Source organism: Trichosurus vulpecula, chromosome 1 (assembly GCF_011100635.1).
Source record: "Trichosurus vulpecula isolate mTriVul1 chromosome 1, mTriVul1.pri, whole genome shotgun sequence".
Taxonomy (NCBI): Eukaryota; Metazoa; Chordata; class Mammalia; order Diprotodontia; family Phalangeridae; genus Trichosurus; species Trichosurus vulpecula.
The window spans coordinates 5,316,280-5,336,802 of record NC_050573.1 but is presented as its reverse complement, the minus strand read 5'-3'; the positions used below and the strand labels follow the sequence as shown (position 1 = coordinate 5,336,802).

Below are 20,523 nucleotides of genomic sequence, written 5' to 3'. Positions count from 1 at the left end.
GAATGCTGACCTTCCCAAGGTGGTTGGGAGGAAAGTGTTGTGTAGAGGTGTAGAGCTTGTTTGTCAGTAGTCAGGTGCATGCTGTCTCCCCCATTGGACTGTGAGCTGTAGGGACTGATTTTGCCTTCTTTGTCTCCAGGGCTCAGCACAGAGCCTGACACAGGGTAGACACTCCATAAATCTTTATTGGCTTAACAATGACTATTCATTTGTTACATGATTCAGAATCTGGTATAGCCTTAGATATGTGGTAACGACTACTAAAGATCTGGCTTTGAACATTCTGAAACCTGAATGTAGTAAGAATCGATCCTCATTCATGCCCACTTTACCTCCCTTCCTAGGTCCATCTGATATATGATCTTTGGATGAGTACAAATTTATTTGTTGTTTCAGGAATCAGTAATGTTCAAGGATGTGGTTGTGGACTTCACCCGGGAGGAGTGGGGCTACCTGGACACTTCCCAGAAGGAGCTCTACTGGGAGGTGATGCTTGAGAACTACAGGAACCTGGTCAGCCTGGGTAAGGATGGCTCTTCTTGGGACCTAGGATCTGTCCATAAAAGGTTATTTGCTTCCTTCTTTTGGAGCTGGGTCTAGTGTTCAGCACCGATCCTTTGGCCTGTTCAGAAAACAAAACAACAAGCATTTGTTAATCAGAGTGTGGCCAAGAGATGGGTTGCTTATATTTCTTGGTCTCAGCTGAAGGGCTCTTGCCTTGTATGTCTGGAAATTGACTTCTTTGTGTGATTCCATTCCAGCTCTCTGTTCCTTCAGGCCAGGGAGGCTTTCTCAAGTCCCAGGGCAAATACTGGAAGTCATGAAAGCTCCCAGATACCTTAGTATTGAATAGACCAAATGAATCATTGTTTTTCTGAACTCAACTCCATTCTTTGTCCCATTCCTGCATCTTCCCAGAAGAACAAACCCGATCATGCTTCCCATGTTTTCTGTATGTTTCTCCACATCCCCCACACTCCCTGGGACTTCCTCACTTGCTCCTAGGGCTCTGCGTGGTGTGGGCTGTGAGGTGACCATTCTTGTTCATCACTTTGCCATTTCCCTTCACCAGGCCTTGCAGATTCCAGCATGGATGTGATCTCTCAGCTGGAGTCAGGGCAAGCCCATGGGGTTCCAATGGATAGTGTCCTAAGAATCTGCTGGTCAGGTCAGTGTGTGAGTGAGTGCCCAGTACTCAGTTGAATATTCATCTGTGCACCTCCTGAAAATGGTTACATTTGTGATCCTCCCCATGACTTTTTTGGTCATGACCTCTTTTCCTAGGCATAGATCTTATAGCTAGCTTCTCCCCACTCCTCTAGTTTGTTTGGATGTTGTCACCTTTCATACCAGTCACTTGATAAGGACAGATAGAAATGATCAGATTCTCTTGGTGCTTTCAGGATGCAGGAATGCTGCTCCACTGTGGGTGGAACTTTGAATTGTTTTGATCTTTTTGGAAAGCAAAGTGGAATTCTGTGGTGTAGGAGCTCCACATAACTTCCTCCTCTTAGACCCAGTGATCACAATCTCATGACTCCCAGGTGTGATATTTGATCAGGAATTTACCTGAAAACAAAAGCAAAAAACATCAAATTATGTTGTTCATATCGTTGTGGGAGAGTCAGCAATCAGCTGTGTTTCCATTGTTTGTTTCTTATTTGGGTCAATTTTGCCATATCTACCTAATATTATTATTGGGCTTTATGAACGTTTAAGCGTTGTGAATGCACAGAAATTTTAGAAGGCATAAGAATTCATTTCATTTCATGTGACAACAACAGGGACATCGCTTACAACAGCCAGAATACTGGGGACAGTGAGGCAGAGACCAAAGTTTATTCATCCAAGGAAAAGGCTTCTTTTCACCTTTTCTTTCTCTCAGATTGGGGCGCCGTGCGTCATACCGATGAGTCAACTCCAAAGCCGAGTGTTTCTGTGGAAGACTTGTCCCAGCAAAGGTTCTTGTGGGATGACCCAGGTGGAAAGGCATTCTCTCGGACGTCTGGTCTTACCAAGCACAGTAGTGTTCATACTGGAGAGAAACCATACGAATGCACTGAGTGTGGAATGATCTTTTGCCAGAAGTCAGATCTTACACAACACTACAGAATTCATAATAGAGAGAAACCTTTTAAATGCAGTGATTGTGGGAAAGCCTTTTTCTGGAGCTCAACACTGACTCGACATCAGAGAATTCATACTGGAGAAAAACCCTATGAATGTAATGAATGTGGGAAGACATTTCGATCAAGGTCTAACCTTTCTGAGCACCAGAGAACTCATACAGGAGTAAAACCTCATGAATGCAGTGTATGTAGGAAGGCCTTCTCTCAAAAGTCAGCTCTTACACACCACTACAGCATTCATACTGGAGAGAAACCTTTTAAATGCAGTGATTGTGGGAAAGCCTTTCCTAGGAGCGCAACACTGACTCGACATCAGAGAACTCATATGAGAGAGAAATCATTTGAGTGCAATGAATGTGGAAAGACCTTCCTCCGGAAAGCAGGTCTTTCGACACATAAAAAAATACATGCTAACTCTTTATGTGGTGGCCAAGAACTGGAACTTGAGAGTATGCCCATCAATTGGGGAATGGCTGAACAAGTTGTAGTATATGAATGTAATGGAATACTATTGTGCTATAAGGAATGCTGAGCAGGCAGACTTCAGGAAAACTGGGAAAGACATGTATGAACCGATGCTGAGTGAAATGAGCAGAACCAGGAGAACATTGTACACAGTAACAGCCACAGTGCTCAAGGACTGACTTTGATACACTTAGCCCTTCTCAGCACTGCAAAGACCTAAAACTTTTCCATAGGACTCGTGATGGAAAATGCCATCCACATGCAGAGTGAAGCAGACTGTTCTCTTTTGTTTTCTTTCTCAAGGTTTCTCCCATTCGTTATAATTGCTCTATGCAACATGACTAATGTGAAAATCTGTTTAATACAGATGTATGTATAGAGCACATATGGGGTTGCATGCCATCTCACGAAGGGAGTACGAAGGGAGGGGGAGAAAATTTAAAACTTATGGAAACGTACATTGAAAACTGAAAATGTTTTTAAAAAAGGATATTGAGGAAAGAAATGGACTTTAGCAACTGAAATAGGTAGTAAAATGGAAATCCAACAGGCATGGGCATTTCATTCATGGAATCCATCCAGGCATGGGCCCTTCATATCTTGAGACAAGAAGATGGGACAAGCTATGACAAGAATAAGGGACTCTGGTATTCTACTTGAGCTGAAATATAGCAGACAAGTAAGATACTGAAATGAGCTAAGACAGAGCTTTGAATGTAGTCTAAGAACTGTTTACATAGCACATTAAGATTTTTAAAAAAAAGTACATGCTGGGGAGAAATATTAGGAATGTAATGAATGTGGGGAGACATTTCCTTCACTTTGTAATATTTACTCAACCTTATAGAATTTATTTTGGAGAGAAACTTCACTAATAAACTCATGGAAGCCATACTTTTGTCTGGAAGAGACTTCGACAAATTTACTTTAAAAATATAGTGCATGTGGAAAGCCCTTCACTTGATAGTGATGATTCATTTCTCTTCAATACAGGAGTCACTGACTAGAGGTACAGAGGAGGCTATACTTTCATAAGTAATTAATGTGTTCTCTTATTTTCTGTGATAATATTTGTTAAAAGGGAGTTCTTTGTTGGGAAGGGGAGAGTCAGTAGTGCGTGACAGCAGTATGTCCAAAAACAAGGAGACCATCAGTAAAAGAAAAACTTTAGTCTTTCAGCCAGAGTACAGAACTTCCTAAATATCCTTCTGCTCCAAAAGTGAACGGTACAGTGGAGACAATAACATAGTAAAGAAGGTGAAATTAGAACAGTTGGGTGGCTGCTTGGTTAGTTATGAATGATTTAATTGCTGCCTGTAAAGTGATCAGCACTCAGGTGCCTTAGGGCTTTGTGCTAAACCCTATTCCATGAACATTTTTTTTATCAGTGTCTTGAGATAATTTATGTAAAACACTGTAAATTTTGAAGTACCATAATGTGTAATCATTTGTTATTAAAATCATAGATATCTCCAGCCCTTTTTGAGGGAAGCTGGGGAGTCCAAGAAGGGAGGAGGGTAAGCATGGAGAATAAGTAGGACATGGAACCTTTAATGTGGGAAATCATTAATTTAGACCCGTATTTTACTTAGACCTTTGGTTTATTCTAAATAGTATTATTCAGTTGAGCTTGACTCCATAGGGGCAGCGATTATTACTGTTGTACTGGTCTGTTGATACATAGTCTAGTACTTGCTTGACCACAGGAAACTAACTCGAGAATATCTACCTTTTTTTGCCTGATGAGTAAATGACCAAGCCCAGTGTGGGGAAAGTAATTCAATGACATAAAGTCCCCTAGCTATTTTTGATTGCCCCTCTACCCTTGTTGTCCCTTTGTTGGGGTAACAGGGCTATAGCAGTTGGCTAGCAGGTACTATGAGCACTTAAGCAGCTTACCCAACATGGGCCAGCCAGTGGCCATCAACTCTGTGCATATTTGGACATACTCTACCAGTCATTGTAGGCATGAACTGAAGATTCTACTAGATGATAAAGATATAGTTCTTTCAACCAATGAGACTGTATTTTTACATTGCCTGTTTTGTGTCATCTGGCTATCCAGCACTATAAAACAAAGAACCTGGAGACAGGGGACACCTCAGATTGTGAGGAAGATCTGAGGTCCACTTCAATCGAGGGGGCCTTGAACACTAATAAAATGGTGTTGGCTCAGAGCTCTGCCTCATTTTCTTGTAGATTAGACAGTTTTTGACCCCGTGGTGCTAAGGACTTTACAGATATTTATTGCTTATAACAATCTGCATTTTTCATTTGAGAAAACTGAGGCTGACTGAGATTGAGTGACTTGATCAAGGTCACACAGTGTCTGAGGTCAGATTTAAACTTGAGTCTTCCTGATTCCAGTTCCAGATCTCTATTCACATCACCATAATGCTGCCTCAAGTATAACTCTAGGACTGATTTACCTGGATGCCTTTCCTAATGCCTCCAGTCACTCCTCTTTTCCTCTTCAAATCATCTTTGATTTATGTTTTTGTATTATGTATACCAGGGAAATGAAAGCTCCTAGAGGGTGGAGATTGTTTGTTTTGTCCTGGTATAGCCTGTGCCTTCCATGAATTAGACCACAAGACTTTATTCACCATTTCATTGTTATATGCCTGTGAAACCTGGACAGTCTACCAGTGTCACACCAGGAAACTGAATCACTTCCATTTGAATTATCTTAGGAAGATTCTGAAGATCACCTGGCAGGATAAGATAGCAGACACTGAGGTCCTTTCTCAAAGTAAACTGCAAGCATTCCAATTCTACTTCAGAGAGCACAGCTCCAATGGGTTGGCCATGTTGTTTGAATGCAAAATGTATGCTTGCCAAAAAGATTATTTTATGGAGAACTCACACAGGGCAAGCACTCAGAAGAAGCCATACAAGGACACTTTCAAGGTCTCTCTTAAGAACTTTGGAATTGATTATGTGACATGGGAAACACTGGTACAGGACTGCCCAGCATGGCATGCCCACATTAGAGAAGGTGCTGTACTCTAAGAGCAAAGCAGAATTGAACTAGCTCAAAAGAATAACGAGATGCACAAATTTTGAGAATCCACCTCAAATGTTCACATGGACTATTTGTGCCTGACCTGTGGTAGAACACGCTGAGCTTGTATGGTTCTAGACAGCCACAGTTGGACACTATATCTTGACTCTAGCACAGTGATTTCATTTTGGTCCTCTTAGAGAACAAAGGACAACAACCAACCAAGTGCAGGAAGCAGAAGGAACAGCACAAGCACTCCCTGCCCTCCAGGATCCTACATTATAATAGGAGAGGCAACCTGAAACTAGTTAGGTCCATAAAAGATGCTACCTAGCAGATGGAAAGTCATCTCAAGTAACCAGCCCCTGAAGGGACCAGGAAAGCCTCCTGTGAAGGGCAGGATGTGGCCCGAGGCTTCCAGGAAGGCAGAAAAGGGGAAAATGAGAGAAAACATGATGGATGACATCCAATGAAAACATACAAGTGGGCCATGGAATGTTGTGTTTAAGGAACAGCAAGTCAGGTGTTCATGACTGTGTCCTGCAAGTTGAGAATACTTTTTTTAACTGGGCAAATTTTATTTTTTCTATTATTATTAATTTATTTCAAACTTAAATACACTATTAGAAAACAAATTTAAATGCTAAAACTTAAATAGAAAAGGTACGCAAATACTCAGAAACAGTGACCCATTATAAACTTAAATATTAAAAGTTAAATACAAAATGAGAAAAGAAAAATAAGCATTACCATGTTCACTGCAGAATGTAAGAGAGGATTCAAAATATACAGCAATAAATTTCCATTTCAAGAAATCCTACATAGTAAATACTACACATTGTGTTCAGAGCTGTCCATCTTTGCTTCCTTGTAAGTTTTATTTGTTCTCTGCTGTGCACTTCTTACTTTGTTCTTTTCCTCCCTTCCTTGCCCTTCCCCCTGAAGGTCAAATTAAGCACAGATCCACACACATACACACAAAGATGTATATGTATGTTTATATATATATATATATATATATATATATATATATATATGTGTGTGTGTGATATATGTGTTTACATATATATGTAAAGTTCCCCAACTCATTTCCTACACCACAGAAATATTCCAACCTCATATTCTCTAGTTACTTTAAGTAGTCTAAAACTGTATTGATTAATGTGGCTGACACAAAAGTGTAGTTTCCCTATTTTTCTCTTTTGAGCCATGCAGTCAAATTGTGTAGTCAATGAGGCAGAAGTAGATGTTCTTCTGGAATTCCCTTGCTTTCTCCATAATCCAGCAAGTGATAGCAATTTGGTCTCTAGTTCCTCTGCCACTTTGAAAGCCATTCTGCTCTTCTTGGTTTGCCTATTGCTTAAGTCTAGCTTGCAGAATCTTAAGCACAACCTTGCTGGTACGTGAAATGAGTGCAACTTTTTTGGTAACGTGAACATTCTTTGGCATTGCCCTTCTTTAAGATTGGGAGAAAAACTTTTTTAAAAAAATCCAGTGGCCACTGTTGAGTTTTCCAAGTTTACTGCCAGGTGGAGTGTAGCACTTTCACATCTTCTGGGGTTTTAAATAGCTCAGTTGGAACTGCATCACCTCCACTGGATCCATGGTTAATAGTCCTTCCTAAGGCCCACTTAACTTTATTTTCCATGATGTCTGGCTCTAGATCAGCAACCACACCATCATGGTTATCGCTGATGTTAGGCTCTTTCTTGTGTAGTTCTGTATGTTCTTGCCACCTCTTTTTAATGTCTTCTGCTTCTGTTAAATCCCCACTATCTTTGTCTTAGATTTAGCCCGTTTTAGGGCAGCTGGGTATCTCAGTGGGCAGAGTGCCAGTCTGGGGCCAGGTAGAATCATCTTTCTGAGTTCAAATCTGAGCTTAGACACTGACTAGCTACATGACCTTGAGTAGGTCACTTAACTCTGTTTACCTCAGTTTCCTCCTGACATGGAAAAGGAAATGGCAAACTATTCCATCACCCCAAATCCTAAGAACAATAATGATGCGTTGTTGTTGAGTTGCTTCAGTCTTGTTCAACTCTTCATGACCCCAGTTGGGGTTTTCTTGGCAAAGGCACAGGAGCAGCTTGCCATTTCCTTCTCCAGAGCCAAACTTGCCTAATATTCCAATTATCTTGTGATTTCCTGCTTTAGCATTTCAATCCTCTATGACGTTGTTGGTGTTATTTCTAGAAGTTGTTGTAGGTCTTCGTAGGATTGATCAGCTTTGGCTTCTTCAGCATCACCGGTTGGAGCACAGGCTTCTATTACTGTGATGTTGAACAGTTTGCCTTGCATTCAAACAGATATAATTTTGTCATTTTTGAGATCATACCCCAGTACTGCTTTTCTGACCTTTTTATTGACCATGAGGGCTATTCCATTTCTTCTAAGGGATTTTTGCCTCCAGTAATGTATATAGTGATCTCCTGGATTAAACCCACCCATTCCCATCAAGTTAAGTTCACTGGGATGTGTGGGTTTTGAGGGAAAAGTTACTTCTGGTCCAAGAGCTGCTGAACCCTTTTTCAGGCCTGTTTTCTACTTTTGTTTTCCACTTGCCACCAACTCTCACCTGTGGCTCCAAGAAGCTACAGCATGTGCAATGGCCACACCCCAGTGAACTGTTTCAGCAGAGAGGCTAAAGCAGTTTGAGAATAACTCATAGGCCTCAAACCCATTGGTGAGTCAGGAGGTGTCTACTCATCATTCCCTGGTGGAGTATGTAGATGTGAACAATTCCAGTTCCAATGGGCCATGAAAGTGGCTGAAACAGCCACTGTGGAGTCCTAAGCTTGGTCAGAAATCGAGGTCATATACTGCATCCCAAGCAATTGCCAATTGTTTTGAGTTTGACTTCAATGACTCTGGAAGAGAGTGAGGCCAGTGACTTTGCACAACTCTATCTCATTTAAATCCAACTCGTATTCCAGTCAAAAGACATTACCCCTACCATTTTTACCCATCTTGAAGTCTTGATTCTATTTTTTTCTGTAACTCACTTAACTTCTCCCCTAAGAATTTGGATAGTGTACCACTTGGTGCATATATGTTTGGGAGTGATATTGCTTCATTGTCTGTGGTACCTTTTAACAACATGTAGCTTCCTTCCTTATCTCTTTTAATTAGATCTATTTTTGCTTTTGCTTTGTCTGAGATCAGGATTGCTACCCTGCTTTTTTGTTTTTGCTTCAATGGAAGCATAATACATCCTGTTCCAGCCTTTTACCTTTATTCTCTCTGTATCTCTCTGCTTCAAATGCGTTTCTTGTAAACAACATATTGTAGGATTATGGCTTTTAATCCATTCTACTATCCACTTCTGTTTTATGGGAGAGTTCATCCCATTCACATTCACTGTTATGATTATTATCTCTTTCTCTTTGTCTTATTTTCCCCCTTTTATACTTTTCTCTCCTTTTGCCCTTTCCCTCTTCACCTGTATTTTGCTCCTGATCACTGCCTCTCTCAATCTGCCCTCCCATTCCTGTATCTTCTTGTATGTCCAAACCTATGCTTTTTCTTTTTGACAGGTTAACCAAGGTAAAAAGACTGAAAAAAGTAGAACTTTCAAAAGTCTTCAGAGAAGACAAGTTCCTTTTTTCTCTATCTTGCCAAAACTGACTAAGTTGGAAATTGCAGAGATAATTAGAGAACTTTTTTAACAAGACTAATTTCTCTACTGAGAATTTCAAAATTATGATTTTGATGTTTTTAAAAGTATTTTTATGAGTTTGGGGGAACTTGTAAACTTTGTAACATTTTCAGAACTTTTATTGATTTATTTAGATTTCATTGAACCAAAATGATGTTCACAATCACATCCTAACAGATGTAGTCTCACCGTCACTTTTCTAATGGATAACAGCGAGCCCTGAAATTTGAGATCCCAGCCGTTAATGGTCCTTGTGAGAAAGCTGAAGTTTTAGATGGATAACATTAGTGATTATACAGCTATATTTGATTTAGTTGAATCCAAAAGTGCCTGTGATGAGGATGAGTAAATGAATACCTCTCTAGCAGAAAAGATGTTAACTTTGAGAAGAAGGACGATGATTTCTTCTCTAAAGTCATTCTGCTTACAGGAATCTGTGACACTCAAGAACTAGAAACTAAACCTTCAGACCCCCATGCTATCCTTGAGGTGAAAGCTTCTGAGGCTGCCTCTCCACTCAGGTGCCCACAGGGGCTGTTGTTTGTTGATTCTGCAGAGTTGGCTTGAAAGTGTTTGCACTTCATTCTGACCCAACTTTGGCCCCTGGAGGTCGGGTCTTTCCTGGGGATTTCTCAGATTGTCTGAGGACAACTGCTTTACCCTGACTTCTGTTTATTTCTGCAGCTGCACCATCCCTGTGAGGTGTTCTCTCTTTTTTTGTGAGGGAAATTTGGATAGCTGAAAGTTTTCTGACCCAATCTGCCATCTTCCCAGAATCCTCTTCAACTGATTAATTGGTTTTAAATTGGGAAGGAAAAATTCAGTGGAGTGAATGAAGATTAGGTCTGTAGACAATCTTTAAGACTAAAGGAATTAAGAAAGTAGAAAACCATAAGGGAAGCCTAGGCTAAGGGAACAAGAGAGGTTTGGTTTGGAAGAGCTTTAACCAAGCCTGGATGTGAGCAGAATGGGCAGAAAGTTGAAGAAATGTTGGAGTCTCTTTGCACTAACTCAGTGTGGTTGGAGGGCTTGAAAGCAAAAGGGTGACAGAGTTTTGGAAAAGGAGATTTGAGGAAGGGTTATCTTGAAGTTTCATAAATACATATTAACTAAGAGATTGACAAAAAAATACTGTTTCTTTGGTCTGGTTTAAACAGTTAGGCTAATGGCCTTTGTGAAAAATGTAGTAAGGAGCTTTTCCTGCTGGGGTTACAGCTGAAAAGGTTCAGGGGAAGGGGAGATGTGCTCTTTGCACCTCTTGCTAGGAGGAGTATAATCACCCCCTCTCCCCATGGCCTCTGGAAAGGCTGTGCTAACAGCCTGCTTCCTTCCTACACTTTCTTGGGCCTCCCCAGACCCTGCCTCCCTTCCCTGGATGCCATGACCTGATCTAGGTGGTCTCCACCAGTCAATCACAGAGTTCTGGAAGGCTTCAATCAAACAGCTGGAGTTTTCAGACAAGCTCCCAGCTGGCCAGGCCTTGGCCAAGATTAACTGGGAAGCTGATCTCTGAACACAACAACAGGATACCTACACAATGATTTCTGTGATAGAGTCCAATGTTCTCAGCTGGGAACGTCTCAGTCAATTATCCAAACCTTTAAGCCCCTTCTACAGACCTGCCTGGGACACTTCAGGGGGAGAGAATCCAAGGAAAGCCCTTTCCCCTCCCTGTTCCCCAGGCTGGTCAAAGGGTTTATTTTGTTTGCAGGATGTGGTGACACAAGTGCTTTTAATACTGGAAAGCTATAAAAAGGACCCCAGGAATGGCCATGGGAACATATTATTGGCCCTGAAGCTCACACAGCACCAAGTCTGACCTAGAGCAGGCAGGAGCACTGAATGTTATTATCAGGTAATGAGTGTTGGGGGACAAGAGAGGGGCAGGGGGCAGGGGGGTACCCTTAGTAGGGATGGCATCAAGGTCAGGAGGCTCTCTGAAGATGGGCATGGGTGGCAGCAGGGGGGAGCGTGGGACCAGGATTCAGGTCTAGCACCAGACATTGCAACAAGTTTGCCTCAGTTTCCCCTCTGTGCAGTGAGGGTAATGAGGTTCCGGACTTGCCATGGCTGTACTGAGGGTCCAAGGACACAGGGCAGGTACAGAGATTGGGACACCAATGCCAATGACCACATACTCTTCGGGGAAGCAGGGACAGAGGTCCCATGTCCCTGGGGGGTCGGGCAGGCCCGGGGAGGTCAGAGGTCATTCTTTCCTCGGCTGTCTCCCCGCCCTGCTGGGGAAGGTGGGGGTCTCTCGTCGGGAGGCCGGACTGGGGAGAAGGAAGTGTTCCTGGAGGCATCACTCGCAAAGCCAAAGGCGCGACGAGGTGGGAGGGCCCTGGACAGCCTAGCAGCAGCTTTGACCCCGGGGTCAGCGCCAGCCAGAAAGGGCCCCTCGGCATCTAGGCGCCTGCTGGGGTTTCTCCTGGATCGCCCGGGGCAGCCCTGGGCCCATTTCCCGGAGCCAGAGACAGAGGCTGAGGAGCCGTGGGCAGAGGGATCGTCAGCGCCGAGTCCGGAGCCAGGCAGGCCCGGGAGGACCAGCTGAGGCCTAGACCCAGGAGAGCCGCAGGTGTTGGGGGAGGGGGCAGCAGCGCTCGGTCCCACACGCGGGGGGCGGGGGCGGGGGGCGGGGCAGAATGCCCTGACGTAGCCAATGGGCGCCTCCGCAGCTGAGGGACGCACTGCGCAGAAGCGGAAACGTTCTCGCGCTCCAGTACTTCAGCGTACGGGCAGCGTTTGTAGCTTTTGGTCCTTCCGCGGCGGCAGCGCCTCTTCTGTGTCTGGGAGGAGGTGAGGCGGGGCGCTCCTGGGACCACCGCCCCACCCCCTCTCTGTCTTTTTATCCCCTCTCCTTTCCTCAGTTGGCGCTTCTCTGAAATGAGGCGGCGGCTCCCGGAGTCCGGGGTGGGGGGTGCGAGTGAGGCGGGACCGAGACCCCTTCCGTTATTTTCTCTCCCGACCTCTCCTTTCATTTTCTCCTCCTCCCCCCTCCCCCAACTCCCCCCTTCCTCACCCCCCCACCCCCCGCATCACCTCCTCCCTCTGCTCCTCAGTCCCCTGCTCTGATATGGATGCCCTTCGGCTCCCACACTTCTCCCCCCCATTCGGTTTCACGCTCCCCTTCCCATCCCCCCAACCCTCTGCATTTTTAGGTTTATGACCCCCTGGAAAAGAAGCCTCCAGCTTCCCCTCTCCAGCCCCAGCCAAGGCCGCCCCCCCACTCCCCGAAGTGTCACTGCCCACTCCTTCAGATGACCAGACATTTCCCTGGACTGCTGTGGGGAGTGGGGGTGGGAGGGGCAAGCTCTTGTTTTTTCTCTCCTGGCATCTCTAGCACCTAGAATGGAGTGTGGCATACAGTAGGTGCTTCATAAATGCACATGGAGTCGACCCAAGTCGTGGACACAGAAAAGCTGCCCCTGGTGTCGCTTGGAGCAGGGAGGACCGTGGGCATTTCCAAGGCAGAGGCAGGTTTGGGAGCTGGGAGGGGGGAAGGCCCACCCCTCTCATGGCTGCCTTTTCCTTTCTAGCTCAACCCTGTGGGACTCCAGAGGCCTGGGTGCAGATCAGAATGGGGAGCAGAAAGGAGCGCAGAATAGGCCCCATATTACTCACCAGCAGACCCCCCCAGGTAAGCAGCATTGTCCTCTTCCCTGACATGGTATCTCAGGTCATAGAGTGTAGACAAGTCCCTTTTCCAGTGTTCTCTGTCATCAGAGCACCTGGGGCCAAGCAGCCATTCAATCACCAAAAAACTGACTGGCATCTAGTAGGCACTTAATACATACTGGTTTACCTGACTTGACTCAGCAGCTGGGGGGACCCTGAAAGGTGGCATCTCCTGGGGGACTGTCTCTGGGGCTCCCTGTGGTTTCTCCTAACTCCTTCCCCAAATGTCCCAATCCAGTGGCCTGTTCTCAGGCCTCATCCTCTCTTCCCTGACAGTTTCCTGACCCTGCTCCCTCTTTTGCCCCTCCTCCTACATGTCTGAACACTCCTCCCTTCTCTGTCTTCTTTGCTGGGTTAGCATCCATGGCATGCCCTCTGTCTGAGAGGCTAGTCCAAGGCTCTGGCCTGGCCCTCCTTCTCTCTCTAAGCTCTCTCACTTGGGGGTTTCATCCCATGCTATGGGTTCCACTCCTTAATCTACAACTGTGAAAATATGATTTTTAGACTAGGTGTCCCATCTCCAACTCACCATGTCCCAGGATAACTCAGTATCTCCACCCAAATCCTCCCTGTTTCTGAACTTCATTATTCTCTTTGAATGTTCTCTCTCTCTCAACCAAGGCTTTGGGGGGGGGGGACCTTCCAGGATCAAATATAAAATCATCCATTTGGCATTTACTGTTCTGCATAAATTAAACCCTTCCTATCTTTCCATTGTCTTTGTGTGTTAAAGTCCTCCATGTTTCCTGTGGTCCATCCAGACTGGCTTATTTTCTGTTCCTCACACATCCTTTCCCCCCACCCCCCACCTCTTCTCTCTGCCTTTGCTTCCCATCCCTTCCTGGAATGCTTTCCCCCCCTTACCTTGCCCTTCTTGGATGCATTGATTTATTTCTTCAAGGTTCAGTTCAAGCCCTGAACTGAACTCCACTCCTTCCCCGTTAACTGCAAGTGTCTTGCTGTACCTGCTCAGGACTGATTGTGATTTTTCTTTGCATCCGCATCATGTAACCCAGTGTTTGGCACAAAGTTAGCCCTTAAGAAAGGTCTGTGGCTTGGTTCTGCTGCCTTTGTGGGAAGACTTCTGAAGGGAAACCTGAGCTGTTGAGAAGGAAGCATCATGGTCTGTTGGAGGGAGCTTTGGACAGGGTCTGGATACAGGGATAGGAGCCATAGCTCTGATCCTATCCGTGAACATGAACAATCCACAAAGCCTTTCTTAGCCTCCATTTTTTCATCTGTAAAGTAAGGATAAGGAATGCTGACCTTCCCAAGGTGGTTGGGAGGAAAGTGTTGTGTAGAGCTTGTTTGTCAGTAGTCAGGTGCATGCTGTCTCCCCCTTTGGACTGTGAGCTATAGGGACTGATTTTGCCTTCTTTGTCTCCAGGGCTCAGCACAGAGCCTGACACAGGGTAGACACTCCATAAATCTTTATTGACTTAACAATGACTATTCATTTGTTACATGATTCAGAATCTGGTATAGCCTGGTATAGCCTTAGATATGGCTTTGAACATTCTGAAACCTGAATGTAGTAAGAATCAGTCCTCATTCATGCCCACTTTACCTCCCTTCCTAGGTCCATCTGATATATGATCTTTGGATGAGTACAAATTTATTTGTTGTTTCAGGAATCAGTAATGTTCAAGGATGTGGTTGTGGACTTCACCCGGGAGGAGTGGGGCTACCTGGACACTTCCCAGAAGGAGCTCTACTGGGAGGTGATGCTTGAGAACTACAGGAACCTGGTCAGCCTGGGTAAGGATGGCTCTTCTTGGGACCTAGGATCTGTCCATAAAAGGTTATTTGCTTCCTTCTTTTGGAGCTGGGTCTAGTGTTCAGCACCGATCCTTTGGCCTGTTCAGAAAACAAAACAACAAGCATTTGTTAATCAGAGTGTGGCCAAGAGATGGGTTGCTTATACTTCTTGGTCTCAGCTGAAGGGCTCTTGCTTTGTATGTCTGGAAATTGACTTCTTTGTGTGATTCCATTCCAGCTCTCTGTTCCTTCAGGCCAGGGAGGCTTTCTCAAGTCCCAGGGCAAATATTGGAAGTCATGAAAGCTCCCAGATACCTTAGTATTGAATAGACTAAATGAATCATCGTCTTTCTGAACTCAACTCCATTCTTTGTCCCATTCCTGTATCTTCCCAGGAAAACAAACCCGATCATGCTTCCCATGTTTTCTGTATGTTTCTCCACATCCCCCACACTCCCTGGGACTTCCTCACTTGTTCCTAGGGCTCTGCGTGGTGTGGGCTGTGAGGTGACCATTCTTGTTCATCACTTTGCCATTTCCCTTCACCAGGCCTTGCAGATTCCAACGTGGATGTGATCTCTCAGCTGGAGTCAGGGCAAGCCCATGGGGTTCCAATGGATAGTGTCCTAAGAATCTGCTGGTCAGGTCAGTGTGTGAGTGAGTGCCCAGTACTCAGTTGAATATTCATCTGTGCACCTCCTGAAAATGGTTACATTTGTGATCCTCCCCATGACTTTTTTGGTCATGACCTCTTTTCCCAGGCATAGATCTTATAGCTAGCTTCTCCCCACTCCTCTAGTTTGTTTGGATGTTGTCACCTTTCATACCAGTCACTTGATAAGGACAGATAGAAATGATCAGATTCTCTTGGTGCTTTCAGGATGCAGGAATGCTGCTCCACTGTGGGTGGAACTTTGAATTGTTTTGGTCTTTCTGGAAAGCAAAGTGGAATTCTGTGGTGTAGGAGCTCCACATAACTTCCTCCTCTTAGACCCAGTGATCACAATCTCATGACTGCCAGGTGTGATATTTGATCAGGAATTTGCCTGAAAACAAAAGTAAAAACCATCGAACTATATTGTTCATATCGTTGTGGGAGAGTCAGCAATCAGCTGTGTTTCCATTGTTTGTTTCTTATTTGGGTCAATTTTGCCATAATCACCTAATAATGTTATTGGGCTTTATGAACGTTTAAGCGTTGTGAATGCACAGAAATTTTAGAAGGCGTAAGAATTCATTTCATTTCATGTGACAACAACAGGGACATCGCTTACAACAGCCAGAGTACTGGGGACAGTGTGTAAGAACAGTGTTGCTTGTACCTACTGTAGCTGTGTAAGACCAACAGCAACAGCACACAGGAAGTGCTGCCAACACAGGTTCTTTGATCCGCTTTTCTAAGGAAAGCAGCTGTAAGGGGTTAACAGTTTCACTTTAATTAAACATGCATGTATCATTCTCCTAGTTCAGGGGGAAAAGCCAGCACACTGAATTTCAGAACAAACAGGAATTACAAACATACATTATATAAAAAGAGCAAATAACACAAACCATTCTATCCATAGCAATACATAGTTACCAGAGAGGCACCAGCATCTGGCTTTTTTCAAAGCTGGCTGACTTCTTAATGGCCACCCAGAGCCTCCACAGCAACACTCTTCCAGTGAGTGAGAGCCCCAAACAAAATGCTAACCCCTGAGTTTGTATACCTTTTCTAGAGCCTGAAGGCCTCACTCCTAATCAGCACAAGAGTGTGGGCCTGGGGCTTAGCACCTAGCAACATTTAATCAAAGGCACTTGATTACTTTAGCATTCTAAAAGAGAAAACAGCAAAAAAAAAAAGTCCCAGCCTGGTTAACATTATACAGTAAAGCACAGACCACAGTTTATTTATCCAGGGAAAAGGCTTATTTTCACTTTTCCTTTCTTTCAGATCAAGGTGCCATGCCTCATACCAAGAAGTCAACTGTAAATATGAGTGTTTCTGTGGAAGACTTATCCCAGCAGAGGTCCTTGTGGAATGACCCTTGCATTTCCAAGATGAGAAAAGCTTGGAAGTATTATGGCAGGTTAAAGAAAGAGCAAAACAATGAGGAGAAACATTTTAGAAAAGGAAAAGTAACCCAAACAGGACTTCCCAATGAAATGAGAGCCTCTGAATATAGTAAATCCAACCAAACCTCTATCCCAGAGCTAGTCAGTTTTGTACAACAAGGAGTATCTATAGTAATGAAACTCCATAAAAGTGATAGTCAGAGAAATACCTTCACCATGTCTTCAGACCTAAGGCAATGTAATCAAATCTGTTGGCAGAAGAAATATTCTGATGTTAACAAATGTGAGAAAGCCTTCAGTTATGATTTTGACCGAATTAAAAAATATGGAATTCATGCTGAAGAGAAACTTCATGAAAGTAGGAATTGTTTTCTCCCAAATAATGAACTTAGTGTGCACCAGAGAACTGATACGGCAAAAAATTGTCTTGAGTTGACTAAATGTGGGAATACAGATCTTAATCAACATTCTAGTATTCAAGATAAAAACAAATTTTATAAATGCCGTGAATGTGGAAAGGGCTTCCAGCGTAAGGTAAGTCTTACACAACACTACATATTTCATTCTACAGAGAAACCTTTTGAATGCAATGAATGTGGAAGGGCCTTCCACCGAAAGTCAGATCTCTTAAGACATTATAGGATTCATACTGGAGAGAAACTTTTTAAATGTAATGATTGTGGGAAAACTTTTTTCTGGAACTCAGGACTGATTCAGCATCGGAGAATTCACACCGGAGAGAAACCCTATGAATGCAACGAATGTGGGAAGACATTCCGACAAAGCTATGCACTTTCTCTGCACCAGGCAACTCATTCAGGAATAAAGCTTCACGAATGCAATGTTTGTGGGAAGACATTCTCTCACAAGTTCATTCTTACTAATCACAGTATTATTCATAGCGAAAAGAAACCCTATGAATGCAATGAATGTGGGAAAACATTTGGAAAAAAGTCATCCCTTAAACAACATCACAACATTCATACAGGAGAGAAACCTTATAAGTGCAGTGATTGTGGGAAAGCTTTTTTCTGGAGTACAGCACTGACTCATCATCAGAGAATTCATACAGGGGAGAAACCCTATGAATGCAACAAATGTGGGAAGACATTTCGAGCACGCTCTAGCCTTTCTCAGCACGAAAGAATGCATACAGGGATAAAACCTCATGAATGCAGTGTTTGTGGGAAGTCATTCTCTCAGAAGTTCCTTCTCACTTATCACAGTCTCATTCATAGTGGGGAGAAACCTCATGAATGCAATGTATGTGGAAAGGCATTCTCTTGGAAGTCGGGTCTTAGAAAACACAGTAGTATTCATACTGGAGAGAAACCATATGAATGCACTGAATGTGGAAAGATCTTTAGCCGGAAGTCAATTCTTACACAACACCGCAAAATTCATACTGGAGAGAAACCTTTTAAATGCAGTTATTGTGGGAAAGCTTTTTCCTGGAGCACAACACTGACTCAACATCAGAGAATTCACACTGGAGAAAAACCCTATGAATGTCATAAATGTGGGAAGACATTCCGATCAAATTCTAACCTTTCTAAGCACCAGAAAACTCATACAGGAATGAAACCTCATCAATGCAGTGTATGTAGGAAGGCATTCGCTCAAAAGTCAGCTCTTACACAACACTACAGCATTCATACTGGAGAGAAACCTTTTAAATGTAGTGATTGTGGGAAGGCCTTTCCCAGGAGCACAGTGCTGACTCGACATCAAAAGACTCATACTACAGATAAATCTTGTGTGTGTAATGAGTGTGGAAAGACCTTACTCCGGAAATCAGGTCTTTCATCACATAAAAAAATGCATGCTAGAGAGAAATCTTAGGAATGTAATGAATGTGGGAAGACATTCCTTCAGATTATAATATTTACTCAACCTTATAGAATTTATGATGGAGAGAAATCTAAGGAACTAATAAACTCATGGAAGCCATATTTTTGGAAGAAACTCTTCACAAATTTACTTGATATTGGACAGAAATCATAAAAATATAGTGCATGTGGAAAGCCCTTCACTTGATAGTGATGATTCATTTCTCTTCAATACAGGAGTCACTGGCTAGAGAGACAGAGGAGGCTATGCTTTCATAAGTAACCATTGTATTCTCTTATTTTCTGTGATAATATATGTTAAAAGGAATTTCTTTATTGGGAAGGAGAGAGTCAGTAGTGCATGACAGCAGTATGTTCAGAAACAAAGACTATCAATAAAAGAAAAACTTTAGTCTTTTAGCCAGAGTACAGAACTTCCTAAATATCCTTCTGCTCCCAAAGTGAAAGATACAGTGGAGACAATAATATAGTAAAGAAGGTGAAATTAGAACAGTTGGGTGGCTGCTTGGTTAGTTATGAATGATTTAATTGCTGCCTGTAAAGTGATCAGCACTTAGGTGCCTTAGGGATTTGTGCTAAACCCTATTGAGCATTTTTTTTATCAGTGTCTTGAGATATTTTATGTAAAACACTGTAAATTTTGAAGTAATGTGTAATCATTTGTTATTAAAATCATAGATATGCTTATCAAGTTTATTGACAGATCATTAAAAGGTAGGTTGGTTTTGTTCCTCTCTCCAGCCCTTTTTGAGGGAAGCTGGGGAGTCCAAGAAGGGAGGAGGGTAAGCATGGAGAATAAGTAGGACATGGAACCTTTAATGTGGGAAATCATTAATTTAGACCCGTATTTTACTTAGACCTTTGGTTTATTCTAAATAGTATTATTCAGTTGAGCTTGACTCCATAGGGGCAGCGATTATTACTGTTGTACTGGTCTGTTGATACATAGTCTAGTACTTGCTTGACCACAGGAAACTAACTCGAGAATATCTACCTTTTTTGCCTGATGAGTAAATGACCAAGCCCAGTGTGGGGAAAGTAATTCAATGACATAAAGTCCCCTAGCTATTTTTGATTGCCCCTCTACCCTTGTTGTCCCTTTGTTGGGGTAACAGGGCTATAGCCGTTGGCTAGCAGGTACTATGAGCACTTAAGCAGCTTACCCAACATGGGCCAGCCAGTGGCCATCAACTCTGTGCATATTTGGACATACTCTACCAGTCATTGTAGGCATGAACTGAAGATTCTACTAGATGATAAAGATATAGTTCTTTCAACCAATGAGACTGTATTTTTACATTGCCTGTTTTGTGTCATCTGGTTATCCAGCACTATAAAACAAAGAACCTGGAGACAGGGGACACCTCAGATTGTGAGGAAGATCTGAGGTCCACTTCAATCGAGGGGGCCTTGAACACTAATAAAATGGTGTTGGCTCAGAGCTCTGCCTCATTTTCTTATAGATTAGACAGTTTTTGACCCCATGGTGCTAAGGACTTTACAGATATTTATTGCTTATAACAATCTGCATTTTTCATTTGAGAAAACTGAGGCTGACTGAGATTGAGTGACTTGATCAAGGTCACACAGTGTCTGAGGTCAGATTTAAACTTGAGTCTTCCTGATTCCAGTTCCAGATCTCTATTCACATCACCATAATGCTGCCTCAAGTATAACTCTAGGACTGATTTACCTGGATGCCTTCCCTAATGCCTGCAGTCACTCCTCTTTTCCTCTTCAAATCATCTTTGATTTATGTTTTTGTATTATGTATACCAGGGAAATGAAAGCTCCTAGAAGCTGGAGATTGTTGTTTGTTTTGTCCTGGTATAGCCTGTGCCTTCCATAAAATTAGGCCACAAGGCTTTATTCACCATTTCATTGTTATATGCCTGTGAAACCTGGACAGTCTACCAGTGTCATACCAGGAAA

General features: G+C 43.2%; 1 protein-coding gene across 1 annotated transcript; it reads left to right on the top strand.

Annotated features, from left to right (window-relative positions):
- The first annotated feature begins 405 nt into the window (after positions 1-405).
- LOC118845040 (zinc finger protein 135-like) lies at positions 406-19,278 on the top strand. Its single transcript, XM_036753100.1, has 10 exons — positions 406-523; positions 1,073-1,168; positions 1,886-2,087; positions 2,364-2,512; positions 11,500-11,747; positions 11,929-12,049; positions 12,790-12,890; positions 14,560-14,686; positions 15,236-15,331; positions 16,620-19,278. Exons 1-10 carry the CDS (start codon positions 406-408, stop codon positions 18,581-18,583), a joined length of 3,222 nt encoding a protein of 1,073 aa, XP_036608995.1. The 3' UTR covers positions 18,584-19,278.
- Positions 19,279-20,523: the final 1,245 nt, after the last annotated feature.